This window comes from Amaranthus tricolor, chromosome 13 (genome assembly GCF_026212465.1).
Source record: "Amaranthus tricolor cultivar Red isolate AtriRed21 chromosome 13, ASM2621246v1, whole genome shotgun sequence".
Taxonomy (NCBI): Eukaryota; Viridiplantae; Streptophyta; class Magnoliopsida; order Caryophyllales; family Amaranthaceae; genus Amaranthus; species Amaranthus tricolor.
The window spans coordinates 871,608-882,585 of NC_080059.1; the positions used below are offsets into that span (position 1 = coordinate 871,608).

Consider the following 10,978-nt stretch of genomic DNA (forward strand, 5'->3'; position numbering starts at 1 on the left):
TAAAGTTCAAAATATATTTTAAAAATTGTGCAAAATTAACAAACTTTTAAAAAACGAAAGAAATATAAAATTACTACAAGTCTTGTATGAGACCGTCTCACTTTAAAATGAGTTCATATGCCCAAAATTAAAGTTACAAAGGAGTTAATTAGATAGAAACGATTTTCTCATTAAATTTTAAGAAATTTAAAATTGGATCAGTAATTATATAAAATGTTTATCAAGTTGATAATCCATTAGAAATATAGGATATGGAACCCAATTTGTATTCAATAAGGCCCAATCCAAAATCCCTAATCAATTTCACATATTAACACTTGAACACGAGTATTCAACTCTGTCAACTTTGTTGGACAAATTATTCCACAGAGCGCTTCAATATCTAAGACTAACATCAAGTTCCAATTGTTGTCAGAGTAATTTAACATTTGTCATATATTTACCTACAATATATCATACTATTAATAATAGGTAATAATTGAATATGTTGTCAACAAACTAAGATAAAAGTTGAATTATTCAAAGCGAACTAAGGATAAATATTCGATCATTAGAAAATAATCTATATGTGTGATTATTCACAGCGGACGAGTAAAAAATTAGATTATTCATCAATTTTTTCTATTATATATATATATATATATATATATATATATATATATATATATAAACTTTTTTTTTCTAAAATAAACTTATGCTTTTGCTCGTCCTTACCCAAATATATTTTTTCCTTTAAACTTATCCTTCTAATACTCTTAATATAAACTTGTTTTATCTTAAATGTGTTCTCAATTAAGATAAACTGATAAAGTGTTTGATTAGGCTAAAGTAAGACACACTGACACTCATGTTGGGTGAACTAGGAACACTATTTGCTTTTTTTATAATCTGATAATATTGATTTTTTTATTTAACGGGTTATGTTAAGAAAAGAAGAGTTATCTAAAAATTATTTTAAAATATTTACTCTTCAACCGAGATAAGATCGATTTTTTTAATAATGATCATCCATATAAGTGATATCCTCCTACAATACAATGAATCTTAACTAATAACAAATAAATTAACAGTTTGTTTCTTGAGAGACATATCTCAAACCCAATCCATTAAAGATTAATGCCTATTTAACGGATTTTTAATGCCTACTTATAATATTTTAAATATTAACTTACATCATTCTTAATACCTATTTACAATATCTTAAAAAATATATAATAAGCCAGCCCAATTAGAAATGGTCTCTCAAAAAGACCGTCTCTCGCAAGAATTGTGATAAATTAAGTCATACTTCAGTAATTAAGATTAAAATATGATTTACAAAGTGTAGTTTGGACTTTGGACTTCGGAGAAGTTCATTGAAGTACGAGATGATTGGACTTTCTAACAAGTTCAATGAACAATTACAAATCGGCAAGTTTAAGGTTTTTACGTCTGGATCTCATGTGTTGGCCCATGTCCATTAGTCTATGAAAACTATTAGCTTTTTTTTTTAAGTAAGTATTGTATGAGACAATCTCATCATGAGATAAGTCTATATAATTAGCTAATTTTTTCATTGATCATTTTAAGGTTATAAATAATCACTTTAAGACAATAACTCAGTAAGTGTATATTAAATCAACTTAATAGAAAAAGTCTCACCGTAAGACTGTCTCATTTGAGAATTTGTAAAAAAATCATACGTTAATTGCAATAATCTATAACTATTGCTAAAAGAAAACACTGTTGACATCATCACTATTTAAAATTGCTTACTCTCATAATCTCAATAAAAATTTTCCCTCCAACACTCTATGATGATAGTCATTGTTTTTGTGATTATTTTTTTTATCTGTGACTTTATTACTCACATCATTTAATGTACTAGAAAATCATATATATTATTTTTTTTAATTATTTATAAAATCTTTTTTATTTTATTTATTAAATAAGTATTATTTAGTGTAGTGTATATTTTGAGATGGTTAAAACATAATATACTTTTATTAGGATTTTTTCTTATTTATACAATTGGTTACTTAAATGCAGTGTAATTCTAATATGATTCAGGTTGTGACTATTTTTATGTAAGTCAATTATATTTTTCGTGACAAAAACTATTTTCTTCATTTAAACTTTTATAAAATAATTTTACATATATTTTGTGTTAAACTTGATTTTGAAATGTGTTATTAATAGTTGTAATACTTTATATAAATTAATGTAATTTATGTCGAAAAATTTAATAAAACTGTACATCGCACGGGCACTATCTAGTATATTATTACTTTAATGTCATTAAGTGACAAAAAAATTATACTCCACATCTATGCAACAATAAAATGGTTGTTTCTAATTGGCTTTTAGTAACAAATTCTTTTTTTTATATAGTAACAAATTCTTATGTAATTTTAAATAAATAAGATGTATATATAAATTAATTAGTCATTTTATAGTCAAATATAATTAAAGGTACATAACTTTATATATAGTTACGCTTAATATTTTTCATCAACAATAATTACAATTTATGAAAATATTGACAAAACAAATATATATTAATCAAATATATATTAATGAAAACGAACTAATCAAAAGCTTACTCAAGTATATTTATTCTTATATATTAATATAAAACCACAGAATTTAATGTAACACAACATTGATTATATGCAAATATGGTTATAGTAAGGCTTATTTTTGTCATATTATTTTATCAGACATAGCTTATATTTTATAAATTACATATTTTATAAATATGGTTATAGTAAGGCTTATATTTTATCTATTTGATTTTGTAGTTGCATTTTGTATCATCCAATACCAACTATATATTAAACTTCCAGCCAAACATATCACTAAAAAAATCCAATCAAATAAAAGAAAAGTGAATATCTCTATTTAATTTTAATTCTTTACCAATGTGTTAATGTATGATGATAAATTAATTGATTATGTGATTGTTCGGACAGGGAAATATATTATACATTAATTAATAAGTTTTTAGGTTTTCTTTATTTTACATTTTAAATTTAATATCTAAAACTATAAAGAAATTAATTAAACCAAAATTAACTTATGTTAGAAAGTTGAGTTTTATCTCAGTCAAAATATATATCACTTTTTTCATGTAAGGTACTAGATTAGATTCTCATTGATCATTACCTTTTTCCAAACGCTACCATTTCTTCAACCTTATCTATCAATATTATATATTTTTTATGTTCTAAAATACTCGCATTTGATCGTGACATACTATGTGGAAACATGTTATTATCAGTCGTAAGTACAATGAAATTGATATGATCAAATATCTTAGATATTTCGGAAAACGTGTGCATGTAATTGTCCATAAGGGTGGTTAATCAACATGAAATGATTTTAAAGCCGACATTTGCTCTTACAAATAAGGTGGCAACCCCTATTTTCCAACCTGCCCATGTGCATCACATGATTATCAAATTCTCTCCTCTTAATACCCATTAATCTTTCCAAATCCTCAAACCAAACTCAAATTCTCATACACTTTATTCTTCCCCTAATCTCTTTCTTCCTCTAATCACCTTAGATTTTACATAAACTTCCACAATTATACATTTTTCATCCATCACCGTATTATGACTCTATTGTATATAAAGTTTGCGTAATTGTAATATAAGCTCATGTGACAACCAGCCATCCATATTAAACATTAAGGTGATTGTGTAACTATTATTGCAACCACAACCAGATACGAAACTACACTATTACACATCCAGCCAAATTTCAATTTCGTATTGTTTATACCTAGATTTTTCACAAGGGTATAACTTTTTTAACTTGATATTCTGCTAATCACATCTACATTCGTCCTCCTCATCATCATCATGGCTAGTGTATTCCGCTCATAGAAATTATAATAAGGTTCTGAAAAGAGATGGAAGACGGCAGTTCATACCCATAAAGAAGGATGCGACCAAGACTCTTCCGACTCAAGAAAGATGCCAAGACAGAGAGATTCCTACAATAAAAGAGAATAAGTAAAGCTGAACCCGCAAACCATTTTACAACACATATAAAATCCAAATGATCAGATCAACAACAAGAACATCAAGTACAACAACAATATCACTATCCTTTGTTGTTTCCCTTTTCCTAGTAGTATCATATATACTCTCATCCCACAATGAGTCTAAATCATGTGCACTGCAGACAGTCCTACTCGTCGTAGCAGGCTTCTTCCTTGTGTCGATATGCTTGATCATTGTGGCTCGGACTACAATGGTGGCTTGGACCACGGTCCTCGTTCTGTTAGCCTTCTCCGGGAAACGACGAAGGGTTTTGGTGCATGATGGGAGGATGATTACAACTGATGTTGCAATGCAGATGATCAAAGTTATGGTTCAGGAAAGACAGTTTCTTACTGTTATTTGTGCTGCAATTGTTAGTGTTCTCGCCATGACTCAAGTAACTAGTCTTTAAATGTATTGTTGGGATTTTGTGACTCGAACCGAGTCTAAGACTGGTTAAAGATGAATTGGTGACTCAATAATAAGTTCGGATATTTCACTAATTGTTGTATCAGTTAGTCTTATCGTGAGATTATGAGATTATGGGCGCTTTATTTGAGGTTATCTCAAAGAGAGAAGGTCTCTTTTAGAAATATTTTTTAAAATTACGATAATTTTGTTTCTTTTGTAATTAAATGTGTTTTGTCATACTCATACATATATATATATATATATATATGTACAATTACAATACAAGATTTTTGCAGTTTTTTACTCCCAATTTGGGTTTATTGAAAATTTCAACACACAAGTACAACAACAATTTTAAGCCTTGATCAGAAAATTTTGGGTTACCAATTGATAAGTTTAATTTATATTTTCGTTAAATTTAAAAATTATAAAATTTTCTATTAAAAAATCTGGATTTTATTTGTAGTTACTGATAGTACAGCAAGAATGCTGCAAATTTGAGAAGATAGTCTTCCATCATATTGTCACATAAATAATGTCAAAGTTTAAGTCCAAAAGATGAAAGTCAACTATATATATGAACCAAATATTAATATTAAGTCAAAAATTCTATAAATTTCTTTCCATTCCTATCCTCCATGGTGTCTTCAAGTCTGCCCTCTTTTTAAGTCCCCAGAGTTCGGAATCATAATTTCCTTTAATCTTTCATGAATATTGTAGCTTATTTGGAGAAGTGGGATATATCTAAAATGTTCCATACTGAAGTCACTTGGAATGAGAGTAAATATTAAGGGGTAAAAAAAGTCAAATTAATGTAACAAAGATAATGGGAGATGCAAATGTAGTTATTGAAATAATTATGATAGAGGTAGAATATGAGTAAATTAAAAAAGTTGAATAAAAAGAAAATGTTGATTTCCCTCATTTGGAGGTAAAGAATTCCCCCACCTCCCCTAGGGTAAATTTATATCCAAAATAAGAAAACTTATTGCTATTTTTCTCCATTTTTCATTACCTTCTAATCAATTGTTTGACGTTTCTAACAATCAAATTTCTTTAATCATCTATCTAATTAACTTTGTTTTTCTAGTTTGACTTTTATTTACCCCTTCAAATATTTGCCATTAATCCAAACAACCCTTAAGAACATTTTCATAAAATAAGGGATAATTTAATTTATTTTAGCTTCATGGCTTTCTAAGAAAGTAATAAAAAGATTAAGCATAATTACATCATTAAATTTTAGTATGCCCCCCAAAACTGGAATTTGTTAACTGAGTCCAGATCTATGATATACGCTATTAAACATTTAAACTCACTATACATGTAGATCGGAAAACTTTTTGCAACTTAAGGAAACTATTTGATTGTGCAAGTAACACCCAACCCCGCTCCCGACCCTTCTGCGTCAACAACATTTCCCAATTTCCATTGAATTCTAGACTGGCTCGACAAATCAATTCAACTATACAAGTTATTTCCATTGCCCGTGTTCCATTGATTATCGATTGCAAAAGTCATTTACAATATCACGTAAATAAAAAGCGTAAATAATCTAATTAATTTATATAAATATATAATATCTTTAATAGGGTAAGAATATTGTTTTCCTACAATGAAGCTCAACTTTGCTACACTAAACAGACTATTACTTTAGATGATTTTCTTCCATACATAACTATCCTATTCTTTTAACGACATTAACGAAATACATACTCGAAATTTCTGTACCGAACTACCCGAAACTTATGCAACCATCTCTCGCGACGCCTGGATAGAAGTAAAATTAGAGAATTTCAGACTATGGTCGAAAAAAACAACTGTCGACAGAATTCAGCTCTTTGCCTCAACTCTTCTGAGTCTTCCTTTGTTTGTCTTGGAGCGAATGTTGATGATTTTGAGCTGCAAACACGAACATAAACATTAATCAAAGGGAAATTATTTCTAATAAAATGAGTCAAAACGTAGCAAAACCAACCCTTATCTGATTATTACTTGAATCAAACGCAAAGTTTATAAGCAATTACACAACTCAAATTAGACTAGAGAATACTTATAAGGAAAATGTTAATTAGTGATCTGGAATTAGAAAAATTGAGTACTATGTAGCCCTAATATGGCCCGAACTGAGTGATTCATCACCATTTGAACTACAAAGGCCGGAATACTGTTGAACTCTAATACTATGACATGAACTCGTTGACTATGAGCTAAACCTAATCCCAAAATGAGCTGAACTTGATAGATGGGCTCGTTATAACAACTAGGTCTATCGAGTAAGGGAAAATATTATGTTAAAAAAAGTTACTAGCCACAGATAGTGTAGAACATATCTTGAGGCTGCAACCATCAAAGCCCCTAGATATGTTATATACTCTATCAAACGTATGTTTTTAATCCTACTTTAGGTGATAAGCAATTAGTGTTAAATATATTTGTGTACGAAAGCAAACATTATTCTTCTGTTTTGTTTATTTCTTTGCATCTCCTTATTCTTTTGCAAAGCGAATACTTTTCTTTTCTTTTGGCTCTAGTATATTTACTTACTAGCATCTAGCAAGTGCAAGAACCTAGACGGATTAGGGAATCGGAAGTTTACGTTACCTCAATGGTAAATCATTAAGTGGTTCCACCTAGATGAGGTTTGGAGGTCGGATGTATACAACCATACTACTGAAAATAAAGAGGTTGCTTCTGATTGACTCTGGATAACAAACACCATCTACATCTTCACATAAATGAAAAAATGCATGTGATTTAATGAGTCATCCCTTGCTTTTGAACATGAGCAAATACAGAAGGACGACAGAAATAGTAAATAATTGATGAAAAAAACATCACTCTCGTTGGAACACGAGCAAATACAGTACAACTAAAAAACCAACATATGAGACATCAAATGTGGGACTACATATATATAAAGATCCAACATTTTATTTTCGCTTTCACTCAAGCACATGTCTTTTCTTAGCTCAGCTATTCTCATGTTATGCAAGAATGAGAAAATGGCGACATATTAATCAAGAAAGTGAAAAAAGAAACAAACATTCAGGCCCCATGGTTAGTCAAATAACTAATCAATTAGTTTGGGAATACCTTTTTGTCTCTGAGATGGATGAGAGATCATCGAAGGAACACGAATTTTCAGAATGATCATTTTTAGTCTCCGGATTTGGTTTGCTGAAGAAAAATGAAGACAAAAGGGGATCAGGAGCTAAAGCATTCAGATTTTCGGCGTTAGTTTTTACACTCGAGTTCCCCATCATTCGTCCAGCATAAAAATTCCAAAATCCAGACTTCTGACCTCTTCTGTGAGTCTGCAAATCACTAGAATGTATTAGGTAACAGAACCAGTGTTGAAGATATATGATCAATAACATGTATCAAATGCTGTTTAAATACCTTGATTGAACACGGATGATAAGTCCAAAAATGTCCGGGAACATCTCTACCCAAATTTTGTGCACAATGAGGACAAACCTGTAAAATCGTAGACGTGGGATATGATTCATAGTGAAGACGCAATACGATTGACTAACTCACGTAAGTATAGAGTCATGAGTAAGTGCCCGTGGTAGATTACTTTAGCCTAGAAAGTAAAGAATTTCGGAATTTCGCTTAAGCACTCCGAAATGGTCAGAGAACGAGAAACTAGAGGCATCAGAAGAGTTCGTTTCAACCAGTGTCACATGATTCGCTAATCGCCTTACAATCGTGAATTGAAAAAAGAGAATTTTGGTCGATTTTAGGCTGTTTTCGAACCATTTTGAGCAAATCGCGAATAAAAAAAAGGCGAACCAACTAGCGAATTATGTTTCACTGGTTTCAGCGAGCCACTAATCCTATTTATCAACATTACGCTCATCTTTGATCTATCAGAAGCAGTTAAGTAAACATAAGACTCTACATAGTACGTAACTAACTTTCAACGTCCTTATCTCTTTAAATAAGGGTATGGTGTCATACATTCTCCCCAGGCCTAACCAACCCTGATCATAGTACTTAAGTAACTTCATACCATAAATTCATGACAAACAAGAACATCATTTCAACCTGAAAATATTAGAGTATATAACATATCTTGGAGCCTCAACCATCATCAAAGAACCAACTCAACCAAAAACTTAAGCTGATGGTTGAGGCCCCGGGATATTAAAGAACCAACTCAACCATCAGGATATGTTATACTCTAACAAGAAATAGTTGTACAACGAGACACAAAAAAGGTTGTCAAAAGGCACTTAGCAAAACATTTCAAAAGCACATTAATGATGATTCGTAATAAAATCACAACAGTTCAAAAAGAAATCCCGGAACAAGGACATCTGAATCCACTAAAACTTTATTCCATTGTAACAAGGATAATAGACAGCTCAAAACATACCGAATTCGTGACATCGAAGCAGTGTTCTCCTTCAAGGTGATCACAAAGCTTACACAATTCGATATCGACATAGCAAAATGGGCAAGCAGTAAAACTCTTTACATCATCATTTACTTGTGAATCATCCAATACAAATCTATTTCCTGTCAATTATTAGAAACACAATGAATGAATTTGTTATCTCTTTTTCACAAACTTTACTTGTAATTGTAGGACCACCAAAAGCACTTAAAAGGCTAAAAAGTTTCTTTCTTTGAACATCTAATCCCCTCTTCCCTCTAATTAATCTTAATATCTTACCCATATGTTGTTAATACCTTAAAGATTGTTACTTTACTTTAAAACATAACAATAATCACTTTACTTAATCAAACATTAACTATCAAAACTCAATTTCACTCAATTCCCACTTTATAAAATCTAGGATTTAACATAATCAAACAATCATCAGTAAAATCAAGGAAATAAAACTTATAACTCATTAATTTAAGTAAAATAAACATATTATGAACATGGTCAATGAATGAAATATTCCAATTTTACCCAATTTACAAAAATCAAAACTGAGATATTGAATCAAATTATCTCAATATATTTTCTAAAACCCAATAATTATATACTTAAAAGTTACAAAATTTTAGATACCCAGATAATTAAAAACAAAAAAACGTCAAAAAGTTGCTAAATTTAAGGTAACCAAAAAGAGAACCTGAGCTAAGATGAGCAGGAAGATGTCTAGTAGACTGAGTTTTTGGTGGCCAAAAATCTGCATCCATTACTTCTGATTCTGCTTCAACAGGAAAATGTGTCAACATTTAAGAGAAAACAAAGAATTATTAAGAGAAAATAACCAGAATTTGATGGAATAAAAATTAGAAAAACCCATGAAAAAAAAGGAAAAACCTGGTTTTTTTGGTAGACTTTTGGTGATGCTCTTCTTTTGCTGCTGCTTCTGGGGTTCTGAGTCACTCACTCTTGCTTTTCCTTTTCAATTGCTCTCATTTTCCTTTTGTTACTCGAATGTGGGGTATATAAATTGCAAACAAATACTCGTACTACTAGTCTACTATCTATTTTGTTACACTAATTAAGAGTTTGCAATACTATAATTAATTAATTAGCATAAATACGACGCTATTTATAATTGAAATACTCCCTCCAATTTATAGAAAATAGGATATTTACTTTTTCATACTATCCAATGCACTTATTCAATGCTAAACATCTTTGCATTGAGACGAATCAAATAAGATTTCACTTGACTATGTTTTAATTTATAGATTATAAATAAAATACAAATCAAGAATAATAAGTGAATAGTGTCAAAAGTAAATATCTTATTTTCTATAAATTAGAGGGAATATTACATAGTAAAATGACGAATTAAATAGTAAGTGTGGTAATTTCTTATAGATAGAGAAAATATATTTTTTTTTGAATATGACCCGCTTATAATATCCCATTAAACTTATAGTCGTATAGACTACTAATACAACTTCATTTACAATAAACCAGACTTATATTTTATTTGTCCCATTTAAATATCATCATTTGACTCCAAAAGCTCTTACATAATTGAGTCTAGGGATGGCAATAGGTATTGGACCCGACCCGAATCTGTATCCATTTTTAAGGGTGTTGGTCCAAAAAAATTAGACCTATCGGATCCAGGTCGGGTCCAAATTCGTTTGTATTTCATGTGTCCGAATATGGATCTCAAGAAAATACCCGGCCCGCAGATCCATAGGATCCGGTTTCTTTTTATAACCCCTAAATTAGTGGGCTATTTAATACCCAAAAGCCAAAGCCTAGCTACTGTGTTGTCCCAGCCCCACGTAAAATCGTACCCTTCCTTTCCTTCTCTAATATATTGCATTCTGTTTCCCTTGCCAAACACTAAGATCACCTTAAATCTATTTAATTTTTATGACAGCGTATTGTTGTGCAATTGATAATCAAAATGATAAGGGTGTTTAGTTGGGTGTTTTCAAGATAATTTAAATTGTATAATGTCTATTTGAACGATCGATTGTGAAATTTTATATATTATTATCATCATTCAATTAATAAAGCTTTTTCGCAATTTCAATACGATCTAAAATCACCTTAAATGCAAAAAATTAAGTCAAACCCGTTTTAAATCTGGATCTAAATA

The 10,978-nt window shown here is 30.0% G+C and overlaps 1 protein-coding gene across 2 annotated transcripts; it reads right to left on the minus strand.

The window, feature by feature from the left end:
• Nucleotides 1-5,990: 5,990 nt before the first annotated feature.
• LOC130798614 (protein DEHYDRATION-INDUCED 19 homolog 5-like) lies at nucleotides 5,991-9,915 on the minus strand. Of its 2 annotated transcripts, XR_009039080.1 has the most exons (7): nucleotides 9,727-9,867; nucleotides 9,533-9,610; nucleotides 8,824-8,966; nucleotides 7,842-7,919; nucleotides 7,536-7,756; nucleotides 7,044-7,167; nucleotides 5,991-6,341 (listed from the first exon to the last, which is right to left on the minus strand). XR_009039080.1 is itself a non-coding variant. In XM_057661671.1 (6 exons), exons 2-6 carry the CDS (start codon nucleotides 9,597-9,599, stop codon nucleotides 6,236-6,238), a joined length of 615 nt encoding a protein of 204 aa, XP_057517654.1. In that variant the 5' UTR covers nucleotides 9,600-9,610; nucleotides 9,727-9,915; the 3' UTR covers nucleotides 5,991-6,235. The 2 variants fall into 2 exon arrangements, 1 of the variants encoding a protein (XP_057517654.1); XM_057661671.1 differs by lacking the exon at nucleotides 7,044-7,167 and having other exon boundaries at nucleotides 9,727-9,915.
• Nucleotides 9,916-10,978: the final 1,063 nt, after the last annotated feature.